Source organism: Dipodomys spectabilis, unplaced genomic scaffold, assembly GCF_019054845.1.
Source record: "Dipodomys spectabilis isolate Male_0828 unplaced genomic scaffold, ASM1905484v1 ptg000009l, whole genome shotgun sequence".
Classification (NCBI taxonomy): domain Eukaryota; kingdom Metazoa; phylum Chordata; class Mammalia; order Rodentia; family Heteromyidae; genus Dipodomys; species Dipodomys spectabilis.
Genome location: NW_024870686.1, coordinates 7,086,723 through 7,103,276, shown reverse-complemented (window position 1 = coordinate 7,103,276; position 16,554 = coordinate 7,086,723). Strand labels below are relative to the sequence as shown.

General features: G+C 40.6%; 1 protein-coding gene across 1 annotated transcript; it reads left to right on the top strand.

Moving 5' to 3' along the window:
* Window positions 1–1,434: 1,434 nt before the first annotated feature.
* On the top strand, window positions 1,435–14,386 carry Leprotl1 (leptin receptor overlapping transcript like 1). The gene is made up of 4 exons (XM_042700592.1): window positions 1,435–1,545; window positions 7,762–7,837; window positions 10,921–11,107; window positions 12,077–14,386. The coding sequence occupies exons 1-4, from the start codon at window positions 1,530–1,532 to the stop codon at window positions 12,191–12,193; spliced, it is 396 nt and encodes a 131-aa protein (XP_042556526.1). The 5' UTR covers window positions 1,435–1,529; the 3' UTR covers window positions 12,194–14,386.
* Window positions 14,387–16,554: the final 2,168 nt, after the last annotated feature.

Sequence of the window (16,554 nt, the reverse complement as noted above, 5' to 3'; positions counted from 1 at the left end):
CCTTCCATTGTCTAGCCTTAAGAGAAATGTTTCCTGGCAGTTCCAAATCAAAGGCCCTCATTGGACTTTTGAAGTCAAGTTTTTTTCCTAGCATGGGAAAGGAGAAAAGCTTCCCCTGCCTTCTTAGATTCAGTAGCTGAGTCTTGAAAATTAAATAAATGGACAAAAGACAAAATGACAGGGAAAGAGTCATTCCACATTCTTATACAACTCCTCGGAACAGTGGGGAAAATACAAAGAACCAGGCCTGGGATAAGCTATCAATTTAACTAAGAGTGATGCACTGTGTGAAGGTGGCCAAAGGAAAAGGGGTTGGGACTTCTAGAGGCGGTACATAGTGGGAGATAAATATAGGGGGAAAGCTAATAGAAAATAGGGATTGGTCTATAACCAAGTGCCAGTGGATCATGCCTATGACAGGAACTTTGGCTGTTCAGAGTCACCCTGGCTGAAAAATCCATGAGAGACTCCATCTCAAATTAACCACGATAAGGCTGGGGTGTAGAACTGGCTCAAGTGGTAGAGCTCCAGAGAGCAAGCCAGGCCCTGAGCTGAAGTGGGGTTGATAAAAGTCGTTTTAGTACAGTTTCTGCAAATCCCAACTTTGGACCAAGTACATGGAAATATTTACTATGAAAAGGCTTTGCTTTTGTGTTGACACAATAGAAGCTTATGTTACCTTTCCAAGGGAAACCTGTTGTTTGGGGATGGAAGAGGGGGAGCAGAAATGTCCTCCTACACGTGGCTTGACAACGGCCTTCAGCTCACCCCATCTGAGCCAACGTGTTTTGCACGGGCATGTTCTGATCCCCATTGCTAGCCACCGTCCTCGATGCGTTCTGACGCTTTCCGTGTCTGCCCTGGGCTGCACGCAACTCGGAAGGAGCAACTGTCGGCAACGGTTTTGCTTCCTCGGCGCCTGCTTGTTTCCCCACACGCAGTCGAGCGTGCATTGACTAGTGAATACGCGTTCGGGGCCGCTGCTGTTCCCGGCTTTTCCTACCGCTTTCAGTACCAAGAACAGAGCGCGGCTCCTGGACGCCCAGGGCGTCCGTGTTAAACGCAGGGGCTCCCATCTCCGGAGGACGGGGCTCCCCAGAACCCTAGGACCCCGATTCGGTGCAAGAGCCCCGGGGCCCGGGCCACCCCCAGCCAGCCCTACTCCCCTCCTTCACTACGGAGGACGCGGAGCCGCGCGCGGGAGGCGTCGCTCGTGCCTTCGGAGCTACCCGCGCGCCCTCCACGGAGGACCTGGGAGCTGCGGGGGCGAAGGATGGAGGCCCCGGCCCACCCCGGGCACACTGGGTGACAGGACCGCGGACGGGAAGCCGGGGATGGGGCGCTGCCCGCTGAGGGGCGCCGAGGCGGCCCCGAGGAGGCCGCGCGTCCCCCGCACCCTCGCGTGAGCGGCAGCCGGAAGTGCTGCGTCGCGCACTTCCGGGTGATGTCTGGACGACGCCGCCGCGCGTCTCCAGTCTCCCGGCTGCCGCCGCCGCCTGGGTCGTGGAGGCTGCAGCGACGTCACCGCCATGGCCGGCATCAAAGGTGGGCCTGGGGCGCGGGGCGCTGGAGGGCTGATGGCCGCCCGGGGAAGGGGAGGCTGAAGGTCTCCCGCGGGCTGCGCACGCCGCCTCCTTCCAGGGCCCGCCGCGCGCGCGCGGGGTCCCTGCGCCGAGCGGGGCGACCCCGACCCCGATCCCCGCCCCGCGGAGGTGGGCGCGTCACCCCAGAGGGGGAAGCGTGGTGGCGGCCCCGCGGCTTCCCCCACACGCTCTGCTGCAGCTCGACTCCCCCACGCCTTCCCCGCAGCCCCCGGGACGGAACCCCGCGTGGGCCCGGGGCGCCGTGGGCCGGCCGGCCGGCGGGCGGGCTCCGATCCTCCGGAGTTTGCATCGCCGAGGGAGCCGGGCCGAGTGGGGTGGGGAGCGGGGCGAGGCCGCCGGGGAAGCAGCTGCGGGAAAAGCGGTGTCATTGCCCACTGGAGCGTGATCTCTCCGGGTGCCGGACGCGCGCAGAGCGCTCCGGGACGCTTCTTCCCGAAACCGGCCGAGCCGCGGCCCCCGGACGCCCCGCGCTCACCCCTACGGGAAATCCCGCGCACCTTGCTCCCAGGTGTTGGTACCAGAAGTAGACCCCTGAAGTGACCCCGAAGTGCTCTTGGCTGCTTTCCTCCTACAATTGCACACTCACTGTGCTTTGTTTTTGTTGTTGATTGAAGATTGCTCGTTTGCTCCAGTTTTCTTTAGAAGGCAGGAATATTGCCTTCGTTCCCACTGTCTTGGAGTCTAGTTGTTAGTGTGATTAGAAACAGTGACCCCTTTACTTGTTAAGGACCAACTACATCGATTTCGAGACCTCTTTCTTTTAAAGGAGCCGGCTAGCCATCAAATGAATAATAAGCTTGTTAGTGGTTTTCTATGTTATTTCCTCCCCTCCTCCCCCTTAAGGATAACTTTAGTTGAGCCTCTTTCCCCGGGTCACATTTTTTTTTCCTCGTTTATTTTTTCACTGTCTGAAAACATGGCATTTCCCATATAAAAACATTTGAGCCACGAGGACACTTTCACATCTCTCTTAGAGCTATAATAAACCCCTCAAATCTTTACGTGAAAGGAAGTTGTGAAATGCTGCCGTTTTTTAGGATGTTGTCTATTTCCCTGTTCGTCCTCATTTTTTTTTTTCCCAGTGTCACTAATAAGGAAATCTCTCAGGAAAATAGATTTGTAAATTTATTCCTCCAAATCTAAGTAAATATGAATCTGTTGAAAGTGTCTCAGGTAGAGCTGTACTTTCATTTTTGGTTTCTGGTTGGATTTCGGTGAGATTAGAATTGCTGATCATGTCATCTGTATATTTAGGAGGGTTGCTGTAATTAGAGACCACTAAATATTTCTTGAGCCATTTGACAGTTACTTTATAACAGACTCTTTGATTTCTCATAATTCCTAAGGGGGAGAACTTAGCCCCTTCTACTCCAATTTCTCAATTGTCACAGAACCACCAGTACTTTGTCTCTAGAGAATTTTTCTGGATAATTGGGCTGTTCCATCCCTATCCATATGTGTTGGGAGTAGAAACTAGACTCACACAAGTTTTGTCTTCCAAATATTACATCACTTAATTACAGCATAAATTCTTACCTTGTTGATGTGTCATTTGAGACAATAGCTTACTTGCTGATTTCATAAGACCTAAGAAACTTTACAAATTTTGAGAATACTTTTGAGTGATTTATTTAATCTCATTGGCTTTTATCTGTTATGACTGAGAAACAAGATGTCACAATAAATTGTGAATATCTTTTTAATATGAGTGTGTGAAATAAATAGAACTATCATCCCAGAAGTATTACCTGGATTCCCCAAACAGTTCTAGGGCCTTACTTATTAAAATTCCCTGTAGTTGTAATAAAATAATCTTATGTTTAAAATTGGATTTTGATTCCCGAACCTTATTCCTTTTAGTTCCCTGTGTTTTTCTGTTTTTAAGAATCAGTTTTCTTTTTCTTTCTCTCGTTGAGACAAGAGTCTTGTTATTCAAGCTAATCTTGAATGTGTGGTCCTCCTGCATCAGCCTCCTGAGAACTGGAATTACTGATGTGTACTACCCCACCTAGCTTTTCAATAATTTTGTAAGAGTATACCCAAAGAATTGAGACTTTCTTTTCTGGTAAGAATATAAATGCTATTCTCTACCGTAGAGCTACCCCTCAAACATCATCAAAGTTCTAAGGCTAATTGCCTTTTGCCAAGATTACCACAAAAAATACTTTTGGGGGGGACTTTTTTGGCCTAAGAAAATCTTTTCTCAGTCTCAGAGGCAGCTCTTGCTTGTATGCAACTTTCCCCTACTCATTTGTTTTAATGTGGAAAACACCAAGTTACAAGTTTTCATATCACAATACACAGGTAAGAGTGATTCCTTTTGGGAAAGGAAAGTTATTTTCACTGAGTTTTCCTGGTCCAGAAATTACTGCCTATTGAAAGAAATACATAAAAGAGCACAGATGATTGGTTTTTAGACTAACACATGGCCTTGAACTGGGTTACAAACGTCCAGCTCCTCTCCATCTCTAGATAATTCTTTAATATAAGACTTAATCTTTTTGAACACACACACACACACCCAGTAATTATGTTACAAAGTGTCTCTATAAAGAAAGCTAGCTTTTCTGTGTGAGCTTTGCTACATTTATTGTATCTCTGTATAGTGAGTGTCCTTCAAACAAGTTGTTACTATGTAGTAGTGAGCTTAGTTGTTTGGGAAAAAGTAGAGATAGTTTGTTACTTTTAGTATCTTTTAATAATACATGTTCAGAGAAATACTTGCCTTTCAGATTTAGTTCCTTTGATTTTATAGGTGCCAGAACTGAGAGTAAGATAAAGATTTAGACTGGCTAGTAGCTGCAGAGATTAAGACATGGTGCTGCCTCTTTTTCTGCTGTTTTTACTCTGCTATAGTCATTTTATAAATGTTGGTTATTGCATGTTAAGATCTAGGACATGAGCATCAAAAATAGAGAAACTTGCTCCCTGCTCTCATAAACAGTTGAGAAGGAAAGACAAGTACAAATCAATATGAAATTGAGGTTGCAGTAATTGATACAGGGGCTATAAACAATAAAGGGAATGCTTGCTGCCCCAGAGAGCTACCTGATTTACTTCCTTACTTCCTCTAGATCTCTGCCCAGAGTCACATCAGTGATGCCTTTGCAGGCCACTGTGTCTACACTTGCATTCCTATCCCTCACCCTGGCTGATCTGTTTCTTATTTACTTGCTTCCCACCATTCCTGTCTCTCTGGATACCAGGGTTTGAACTCAGAATTATAAACTCTCACTTTAAATTTTCACCCATGACTAGTGCTTTACCAGTTGAGCCACACCTCCAGCCTGGCATTTTACTTGTTAATTGGAAATGGGGTCTCAATGTCTTTTGCAGTTTTCAGTCTCCTGAGTAGTTAGAATTGTAGGCATAAACCACTGGTGCCTGAATTTTTCTAAATTACTTTATTCTCTCACTATATACCAAGAGAACAAAAGCTTTAAGTGGCTCACACCTGTAATCTAGCCACTCAGGAGGCTGAGATCTGAAGATCAAGGTTCAAAGTCAGTCTGGGCAGTAAAGATTGTGAGATTCTTATCTCCAGTTAAGCACCAAAAAGCTGAAAGTGAAGTTATGGCTCAAGTAGTAGAAAAGCTCAAGGACAGCACCCAATGAGTTAAAGCCCCAGGACCAACACCAATGAAAAAAACAAACCACTTTCATTTTTGTTTTGTTACTGTCTCTAGTAGTAAGATCAGCTTGTATCACACATTTGACAAGGGGGAAGGGGATGATGAAGAAGGGAAGGAGAAATAGAAGGAAAGAAAAGGAATGAGTCTAGTCTGGAGGTTTAGGAAACTTCACTGGAGAAAAGATGGGGGAGCTCAGTTGTAGGAGACAAGGACACAGCTGTGTGAGTGAAGGGCTGGGCCATTACTGCATGTCCCCAGAGCTGCTGCGTGTTCAGCTTCAGTAAACGTTCCCTGCATGGATGGGAGCCTCTCTGAGGTAGAAGGGGAAAACACACACATGCAGAGGCCATATGGATAAAGGAAAAGAGGGAAATTAAAGAGGACCTGTCACTGAAGTATGGAGAGCAAGGGTAGTTGCCTCTTGTGACCTTTCCTGCATCAGGGAAGGTAGACAAAGCCAGATCATTACCTATTTGACTCTGAAGAGAGCAAATGGTTAACTCAGTATTTATATCACATTTACTTGGAAGCTTGAAGTACTTTCTTTGCTGCAAAATAAAATGAAAGTTTTTTTTTTTGTTTAAATTTTCTCCTCCTTCCTGATCATTGAAAATAAACAAACATTAAGAACTAGGTACATGTATATGTTCAGGGTTAACATAACCTCCATTAATGAAAACTAAGTGTGCCAACTATTATATCAGTGGTATCATGATTTAGACTTTTTGTTTTGAAATCTATGTCTTTGGCAGTGTTTAACCCTTTTGCTATTAATTTTGGTCTGTATATGTCAGATTTTGTCTTGGCAACAGTTAGACCTTCTAGATAGCATAACTTTTCTGTTAATAGGCAATACCATTGGGAGGAGGGAGTTATTCCCCTTATAGCTGCAGAAACATAGGTTATATAGAACTCAATAAAGTGACCAGTTATCTCCTTCCTTAAATCTAGGGCATTGATGAATCTTTTTTTTTTTTTTTTGCTTTTTGCTTATGTGGTGCTGAGGAATTGAACCCAGGGCCTCATGCATGCAAGGCAAGCACTCTACCACTGAGCCACCTTCCCAGCCCTGATGAATCATTTTTACTTACATGGGAAAGCACTTTAAAATATGTTGGTGGGTCAGGCACCGGTGGCTAACCCCTGTAATCCTAGCTACTCAGGAGACTGTGATCTGAGGATCACAGTTCAAAGCAAGCCCAGGCAGGAAAGTCCATGAGACTCTTATCTCCCGTTAACCACCAAAAAATCAGAAGTGGCTCTGTGGCTCAAGTGGTAGAGTGCTAGTCTTGACCTGAAGAGTGTAGGAACAGCACCCAGGCCCAGAGTTCAAGCCCCATGCCTGACAAAAAAAAAAAAATGCTGATGGGTGGGGGTATGTGTAGCTTTACACATTATGTCACCTATACAAAGCACTTATGGCAATGAAATAGCAGTATCACAGAGTGGTTGTACAAAAATTCTTCAGATTTTCTAATGGATGTCAGTTTGGGGCATTTTATTTTGAGACAGGGTGTTGCTGTGTTGCCCAGGCCAACCTCAAACTTGTGGGCTCAAGCACTTCTGCCTTAGTCAGCTGTGAGTATGTATGGGTACCATTTGAGCCAGCTGTCAGTTTTATGAGGATTCAGTGTGTGTGTGTGTGTGTGTGTGTGTGTGTGTGTGTGTGTGTGTGTGTGTGTGTAAAGTAGGAGAGGTTTTTCTCATAGGTTGAGGCTCTTAAAGTCCAGTGAACAAGAGAAAGAAGAGTTTTTTTTCACATATGCTTTTTCAAACTCAATCTGTGGAGTAGATACAATACTAATACTTGGAGGGACATTGATCCTATGCATTGGGAAACTTATTAGAAAGGGAACTAGTCTTTGGATAGGGGTGTGCTCATGGTAAGTCAAAGCTCTGAAAAATCAATACAGGCAGAGTATCTGTTACTGGAAATGCTTGGGACAGAAGCATTTCAGATCTGGGATTTTTTTCAGATCTTAGAATATTTGCATATATATAATGAGAATATTTGTGTGTGTATATGTGTGTATATATATATATTTATAAATATGTATATACATTTATGTATAGATATATATAAAATGAGATAGGGATAGGAACCAAGTCTAAACACATAGTTCAGTTACAACTCATACACCTTATACATACACATAGCCTAAAGATAATTTTAAACAGTGTTTTTAAAAAAATAATTTTGTGCATGAAACAGTTTCATGGCATGGCATGGTCCACTAAGATCAGGTCATTGCTGTCAAGGTTTCAGATTTTGGGGCATTTTAGATTTTGATTTTCAGATTAGGGATGAGGCTGGGTCCCTATCATTTCATTTTTTCTTAAAGATGCCAAAGAAGACTTATTCCGAAACCATATAACTGATACTATGAAGACAACTCACTTTTAATATGTTTAAGTTTGGAGGGGACTTGTGGGATTATATGTAATATTCAAACTGCTAATGTTAACAAAATAGCATTAACTTAGTTTAATTGATGTATCTGTTGGTCTTTTTATTTGGTTTTCAGCTTTGATTAGTCTGTCCTTTGGAGGAGCAATTGGGCTGATGTTTTTGATGCTTGGATGTGCCCTACCAATATACAAGTACGTAAGGTTTTTATCTTTTGAGTGTTAAAGGGTAAATTTTTCTACTTCTGAACTTTGAAAATACTGTCTTCTACTGTTAAAGTAATGCAGAAAAATATCCACAAACCAAACAGAGTTTTTTTTCTTTTATTGTCACTTTAAATTTATTTGTGAAGGTATTAGAAAATCTAGATACAAAAAAGACTTGGGGCTTTGATTTGCTCTTTGTGACTTCTGTCAGGTCGTTAATGGCAAGATAGTAACTCAGTGGCTCAGCTCTACTGTTAGTGTTAAACATATATTGGTAAACCTCAATATAAGAAAATTTAAGCCAGGTGCCGGTGGCTCACGCTTGTAATCCTCGCTACTCAGGAGGCTGAGATCTGAGGATCATGGTTCAAAGCCAGCCCGGGCAGGAAAGTCTGTGAAACTCTAATCTCCAATAAACCACTAGAAAACCAGAAGTGGCGCTGTGGCTCAAGTGGTAGAGCGCTCGCCTTGAGCTGAAGAGCGCAGGGGCAGTACCCAGGCCCAGAGTTCAAGACTCACGACCAACAAAAAAAAATAAAGAAAGAAAAAAAAGAAAATTTAAAATAACCTTTTTACAGAAGATACCATAACAGAGTCAAAACACAATTGACTAAAGAAAATAGAAAATAATGTAGACAATTATTCTCCTTAGGATAGTATTTTTTTAACATATTTTTTTGAGTTGGGTCTTACACTGGCCTTGAACTTACGGTTCTCCTACCTCGACAGGAGGAATTATAGGTACATGCCACTCTGTCAGGCTTAAAACTTTTTAAAATTAATATTTAGATAAATTAATAAGAAAAAGACAATAAGCCAGGGATGGTGGCTCATACATAATCCTAGCAACTCTGGAGGCTGAGATTTGAGGATCAAAGTTCAAAGTCAACCTAGGCAAGAAAGTCCATGAACTCTTATCTCCAGTTAATTGCCCCAAACCCAGGCCCTGAGTTCAAGCCCCAGCCTAAGGAGGAGGAGGAGGAATTGGGGGGGGGGGGGAGGGAGGAAAAACATGAAAAGAATGCTACACATTACAAATAAGCACATGGAAATAGACTCAGCCTCACTCAACATTAAATTTAATCTATTGGCAGAGATACAGAATACTTGAAGAGGTATATTACTACCTGCTATTGTGGAGCAGTGGAAATTTGAAAATATTTCCTTGGAGACCAGTTTGTTTGTATCTTGTAGTATCCCAATTTTTAGACTTTCTAATACAAATCCGCTTGGAGATGTTATAAAGATATTGTGTAGCTGGGCACTGATGGCTCATGCCTGTAATCCTAGCTACTAAAAAGACTGAGATCTGAGGATCATGGTTCAAAGCCAGCGTAGGCAGGACAGTCTTATCTCCAGTTAACACCAGAAAACTGAAAGTGGTGCTCTGGCTCATGTGGTAGAGTATTTGTCTTGAGCTGAAGAGCTCAAGGATAGTGCCCAGGCCCAGAGTTTAAGTCCCATGACCTACAAAAAAAAAAAAAAAAAAGATATTGTGTAGTTGAGGGAGCATCTAACTGTTCATGGCAGCCCTGTTTATAATAGCATAAAAGAGCCCTAACCCTAATTACTCAGGAGGCTAAGATCTGAGGATCAAAATTCAAAGCCAGCCTGGGCAGGAAAGTCCATGAGATTCTTATTTCCAATAAACCACCAGAAAACCAGAAGTGGTGCTATGGTTCAAGTGGTAGAGTGCTTGCCTTAAGCTGAAGAGCTCAGGGACAGTGCCCATGCCAAAGCCCCACAACCTACAAACAACAACAACAAAAAATAGCATAAGAGGAAAATCATTGATTCAATAACTATTGAAAGAAAAAATAATGAAATTATGGTACATCCATTGATAGAAATACTAGGAAGCTTTAAGAAGTGAGAAAGAGCTGTAAAGGCTGTTATGTAAAAGATGTTCAAGATATATTGTCAAATGAAAAAGTTCTATGATATACTCACCTTTTAAAATTTTTCCATTTGGAATTATGGAATGGAAACTGAGGGGCTCCCTATGGGATGGAGAAAAGAAAGCAGGGACAATTTTAGTTTTTCTTTAAGTACTTTTGTCCTATTTGAAACTTGTTTTCTTTATCATCCACTTCTCATATTTGTAATGAAATGTTTAGGAAAAGATTTAGGGCACTCAATGAATTTTACTTATCATAAGCTCCTACATACAAGAAATCTCCACTTATGATTTATAATGTGTAAGAATCAGTCTGTTCTGAAGTCCATCTATTTATTTTGAACTTTTCTTTTTGAAATAGATTGTCAGTCACTCAGAGGCTGCCGGTGCCTTTCACACAGCTTACCCTAATCATGACATCTTACAGAATTGTAGTTGCCCCAAACAGGAAATGACATTGACACAATAAAAGTTCACTAATAAACTAAAAGCTATCTGTTTTGCAGCATTTCTTTTTTTCATATTTTGATTTCAGTGTTTGGGGAGTTCGTAGTAACATAAGGGAAGCTTGGGAATGCTTCAACTTTATACTAAGGCAGAATCAAAGGCATGAGTCATGAATTGTACAAGTTATGTTAGTATTCCCATTCTCTCTATGCCTCTTCATAAACTAAAATGGAAACAAAGAGTTAATTTTAGTCCTCAATTCTAACTTGAAAAAATTTGGTGCTGTGTCATAATTGATTGCAAGGATAATATAACTTAAAATGTTTCTTAGAGCCTTAGGTGGCTTGTGTCTGTAATCCTAGCTACTCATGAGGCTGAGATCTGAGGATCACAGTTGAAAGCCACCTTGGACAGGAAAGTCCAGGAGACTCCTATCTCCAATGAACCACCAGAAAACCAGAAGTGGCGCTGTGGCTCAAGTGGTAGAGCGCTGGCCTTGAGCTGAAGAGCTCATGAACAGCACCCAGGCCCGGAATTCAAGCCCCAAGACTGACTGACAAGACAAAAAAAAAAAAAAAGTGTCTTAGTTTAGTATTGCGTTTTACAGCTGTTAGTGTGTTTGTGCCTTGCAATAGTCTTTTGGTCCTTAAATACAAAAGCATGTTTTTGTGTGTAGGAAAATGACATGGATAGCCAAAAGTACATTAACTTACCTTTCTTTTTCTAGCAAATACTGGCCCCTTTTTGTCCTCTTCTTTTATATCCTTTCACCTACTCCATACTGCATAGCAAGAAGATTAGTGGATGACACGGATGCAATGAGTAATGCTTGTAAGGAACTTGCCATATTTCTCACAACAGGAATTGTTGTCTCAGCTTTTGGACTTCCTGTTATACTTGCCAGAGCAGAGCTGGTGAGTCAATCTAGTTTTGTGTGAATGATTTTTATATTAAAATGTGTTCATTTTTTTCTTAAGAGAAGTTTTTTGTTACCAAAAAAAAGAGATGAGATATATGAGAACTTAAAATGTAGAGATTAAATTCTTAGCTTTCTAGTTGCTCTTGGTAAGTAATAAACACACACATACACACACACACACACACAGGGGAGCCTCGCTTGGGTCTGAAATAGCAGTTGGCTGGCTAATGACCTACCTACCTATCAGAATCAGCACCCTGTGCTGGGCAGCTATCAGCCTGCCATGGAAGACAAAGTACGGAAGATGTGCAAAAATAGTGTGGTCACTGCTCTGCAGATTTGAAAAGTATGAAACAGAACTTCTGGGATTCACACAGTCGGTTCTTTCCCCGCACTCACACCTGCATCTCTGGAGGGATGGAGGAGAAAGCAGAGACTGAATATATGTGTGTGTTTTCATCTCTGGTATTTTCAAGTTTTAGGTTCAGGGCTGGGAAGGTTGGCTCAGTGGTAGAGTGCTTGCCTTGCATGCATGGAGCCCTGGGTTCGATTCCTCAGCACCATGTAAGCAGGAAAAACTGGAAGTGGTGCTGTGGCTCAAGTAGTAGAGCACTAGCCTTGAGCTGAAGAGCTCAGGGGCAGTGCCCAGGCCCAGAGTTATGGCACAAAAAAAGAGGAAACAAAAAATAAGAAATTTCTTTCTAAGCAGTAAGTTGTAAAATTCTATACTGTATCATCATAGTCCAGAAGTTAAGCTTTTTGAATATTTATCTCTTATAACTTGCCTTTTTTTAAGCAACCAAAGGTTAAAAAAACAAACCTCAGCAATATAAAAGTACCATAAACATTATTGTGAACCATATTTGCTTTAGACCACTATTCATTTGTAATTAGATCCTTGATTTGCTTTTCATTTCCCTTTCGTTTTTCGTAAATCTACTGACTTTTTATCTTATTTCCATAGATTGCGTGGGGAGCTTGTGCACTTGTTCTCACAGGAAACACAGTCATCTTTGCAACTATACTAGGCTTTTTCTTGGTCTTCGGAAGTAATGATGACTTCAGCTGGCAGCAGTGGTGAAAAAAAGGAGTTACTGAACTATTGTCATGTGGACTTCTTGTCCTCCGTTGGCCATCATGCTCATAGAAGGGGCAGAAACGCCACTGGTGTAGCAAGCCTGTGGGGGGTATTCTAGGTGCTCCCTCCTCACTTTTATTGTATGCATACTATTTTCACAGAGACTTGCTGAAGGATTAAAAGGATTTTCTCTTTTGGAAAAGCTTGATTGATTTCACACTTATCTATTGTATGCTTCTCGTGGTGTCCTGCTGAATCTAAAATATTGATGTGTTTCTCCTACTCCCGTTCCTTTTTTAATCAATATGCAATGTTAAACATTTTCTGAATGTTATAACCATTTACATTGGTTTAGAAATTGAGAATTCTGCTGGCTGCCTAACTGGGCTAAAGTATGTATTTTCTCAAAATTAATCTCCATTCTTATAAAAAATATAAGAATAAGTTTTCAGTCAAGATGATACCACTCCCAATTTTCTTCATACATGCAGACCATTGGCATACTTTGTGGACTATCTACTCAGTGCAAATATAGCTGCATTTATACCTCAGAGGGGCCAAGTATTAATGCCCATACCCTCCATAAGGGATGCTGGTTTTACTAGTAGACAGGTGTTTTCTGAATTGAAAATTATTTTATGGAATTGCTACAAAAGAGTGCTTTCCTTCCTACTGGTTAGAATATGTTAAACTTCAAGGCTAGGGTGTAAAAAACAGATTTTTTGAGATAGTTTTTATTTATGTTTATTACAGTCAAAAATAGAGTGAGTTGCAGAGTGGGAAGAAATGTTGAAATTCCATTGTTTGGATGCTGTTTGTATTTATAAGTGAAACTTTGGATCTTCTGTCAGCCTTTACATTTTGCCATAGGGAAATTGACATTTATGGAGTGACTACTAATGAGGGAGCTTTGTATATTGCATCATGTATACCAAGAAATCTTCCTCTGTTTCCTCCTTTTAACTTATTTTGTATGTTGTATATATTAAGTAAAAGAACTTATATAGTTTAATAATACATAGAAATGTTTGATTCACCTGGAAATAATTGCTATGCCAATTATTGAGTGCCTCTTCCTTGCAAGGCCTCAATATGATTAACAGGTCACTTGTTATTCTGACAGATAATTCATACATTCACAATTTAAGGTTTAGATCGTGGTAAGGGTAGTTCTTATTCTAAGGTTATGTTATGTGTCATTTAGAATTTAAGACATTTCCTATATACCTCTGAATTGTTTAGGTTTGGGTTTTGTCATGATATATCTGCTATTTCCTTATTCCTTATAAAAGGTATTTATCATAGGAATTAATGCAGAGTAGCCAAATCCAGCTGTAGATCAGCTTAATAAGCAAACCTGACCAAAAAGTCCCAGTAACCAGGCAGGATCAACTTATAGTGGTTATTTGCATCTCATGATTATTGGTACCTTTTTAGAAGCTGGTTATGAAAACATTCATGTTAATCTGACAGTATTTTGTTAAGGATATTTGTATGTTTATTCAATATATTTGCATAAAAATTGTTTTGCCTTCAGTCAAAACAGTAATCATGACAGCTTTCTTACATTGTTTTATAAGTTTTATTTCTTAAGAAAATGGGAACAAATTTGTGAGTTGTTCATCTTTTTACTAACGATGCCTAAAGCTATAGGATTGGTTTGTTTTTGTTTTTGTGGGGTTGGTTTTGTCTGGCCCTCGTCTTGTTACTTTTAGCTGCAAAGTGGAAAGCAGTACAAAATATGTGCTTGTGACAATGCCATTTGCACATCAGGTTGAAAATGGCCTGCTGGATAATAATACTCTAAACTTAAATGGAAAGTATGAGTGCACATCATTTAGACAGCCGGTGATATAGTTGGAACACTGTGCCTATGATCTACTGGATTCTTTTTTGTTGTTTTTTTAGGTTTTTCTCAGAAAATGGTCCACCATTTTCTGTTCCTCTAGAGAGTCAATGCCCTGCTACAGTTTTCTTAGCTTGTCCATAGACTCCTAACAGCTGCGTGTTCTTCCTGTATATCGGCAGCATCATGTCTTTGACCTTGCACGCCAGCTTGACAGTGGTGGCTCAGTTTTCTCAGCTAGTTATTTGAGAGAGGAAATTTCCATCGAATATGCACTGATAGCATTGCCATTTTTCTGTGGAAAGAAGGAAAACTTTTTGATGATGGAAACAATAAAGATTTTAAATATCCATTTTAGTTTGTGGCTGTTTTTGGAGTGAAAGTATACTTCACACTTCACTTCCTGAAGTGCATTAGCTATTTTAATAATAAAATAGAAGGCATGTGTGGCATTATACAGTTTAAATTGGAAGAAGTAAAAGTGAAACCAGGTTAACAAATATTACAATGAAGCTTCGTGAATCTTGCCATTAAAAAAAAAAAAACCTGCTGATGATCTCATTTAAGGTCCTACTCTTCAGTTTTTTTAGCTGCATGTCTGACTACATATTTACCAACATTTGTCATCAGAACATTATCCTTTTTACAAAGACTCAAACAAAAGTATAAATATTGTGTGACAGAGTAGGAATGGGGAGAAATACTGTTCTCCAATCAAATGGTTGTCTCCCAGAGATTTCTAGTTGTAGTAATCCCGGTTTTCAAAGTTTAGAGCATGAAACAAGGCCCTGGCTTCAATCCTCATTAGCTCACACAGGTTTAAAGAAATCATAAGTTCTTGGCAACTGCCCTAATAAAATTTTGGAGGTGTGGCCAAAGTAATCCAAATTCTAAAGTCTAGAATATTTATATTGAATGTCAGGTAACTTCTAATGAGTGCATGAAACTTAACAAGTACCCATTCCAATTGCTGTTAGACTATGTTTTTGACCCTAAGATGTTTTATAGTAGGTACCATTGGTGAGAAATTAAAATTCCTATTTCATATATGTGCACATTGTCCGCAAAGATGGGAATTCTTAACCTAAGCCTTTTTGCTTGATGCATTCTGAGATAAAACATGTTGTAAACATTCCAGATGACAGAAGTTTTTTTTAACTTATTAAGGACTAACATTGATTTAATTTTAACCATTTGACCAAAGTATTAAAATGGATCTCACAATTGTGTCTTTTAATAATATATTTAAAATATTTTTTATTTCTCCTTAGTAATTGAGATCTCTTCAGTTGTTTTTTCTCTCTTTTTTTTTATAGTAATGAGATTTAAATTCAGGGTTTTGGCACTCGCTCAGCCACTTGAGCCACAATTCACCTTTAAAATTTTAGTTATTTATTAAAAATAACAGTCTTAATGTTTTTGCCCAGTACTGGCCTCTGACTAATCCTACCTATAGCATCCCATAAAGTTAGGATAGCCTGTGCCCCATCATGCTGTGCTTGTTTATTGAGGTAGTCTAACTTTTTTGCCTGGGCTGGCCTTGAACTTTGATCCTGCCAGACTCTGCCTCCTGAGAGGATTACAGATCCTCCAGAGGATCCTTGTCAGAGAATTATTTTGGGGACTACAGGTATGAATTTATCATACCTAGATTACCCAACCCTCCCCCATTTTTAGGTGATAATAAAATTATATTTGAGCTTTGGCTTTTGCTAGCCAAATGTTTGGTCCTAGCACCCCCTACCTTTTTTGTTTGTTTGCTTGTTTGTTTGGTCTGGTCTGCCCTAGTATATAAACTCCAGGCCTTTTATTTAGCTTGCTTGCTCAACTGGCATTCTACCACTTGAGCCACACCTTTTGCCCTGCATTTTACTGATTTTTTTTGTTGTTGTTTTGGGTTTTATTTTTATTTTTGGAGATGGAATATCACAGATTTTTCTGTCTGGTCTGGTTTCAAGTGGCAGTCCTCCAATCTCAGCCTCCTAAATAGGATTATAGGCATGAGCCCTTGGCACTCAGCTCCCTGTTTCTGCTTTGTAAATTTATAGCATATTAGGAAGAATAGAAAACCAAAATCCCGGTATATAACATTTTGTACTCAGAACAACCACAAATGTACTTAGGGTATCTCCACCACTTACCCAGGGAAATGGTTTGTGAAGGATATTCTTGCTGCTGAAAAGGCTTTTTAAAGAAAATCGACTTCTTTACTCCCTCCCAGGTAACTCAAGGTTGTAAGAAGAGGACGTTTTTGTGCTGTGTGGAAGCATTTAAATGTAGGATTGTTGTGAGCTTAAGATACTCGGAGACATTTATCTCCTTTCTGGCTGTCATGTATCTCTTCACCATTTGTTTTAATTATAAAATATTTAGGAATGAGGTTTGTTTCTACAGTAAAACCTGTTTTGTACAAAATTTTTTACTCTTGTGTTTTGCTTCCAAGAAGATCAGTTGCAGCACCAGATGGGTTTGAACCACATACCCTAGTCACAATTAAGGCTAAACTTGTAAATTGCAG

Excerpts from the sequence above, each read along its gene's own strand:
- Leprotl1 (XM_042700592.1), top strand. Across the intron at positions 7,838-10,920 it reads TGTGCCCTACCAATATACAA|CAAATACTGGCCCCTTTTTG; the intron begins GTACGTAAGGTT and ends TTCTTTTTCTAG. Across the intron at positions 11,108-12,076 it reads TACTTGCCAGAGCAGAGCTG|ATTGCGTGGGGAGCTTGTGC; the intron begins GTGAGTCAATCT and ends TTATTTCCATAG.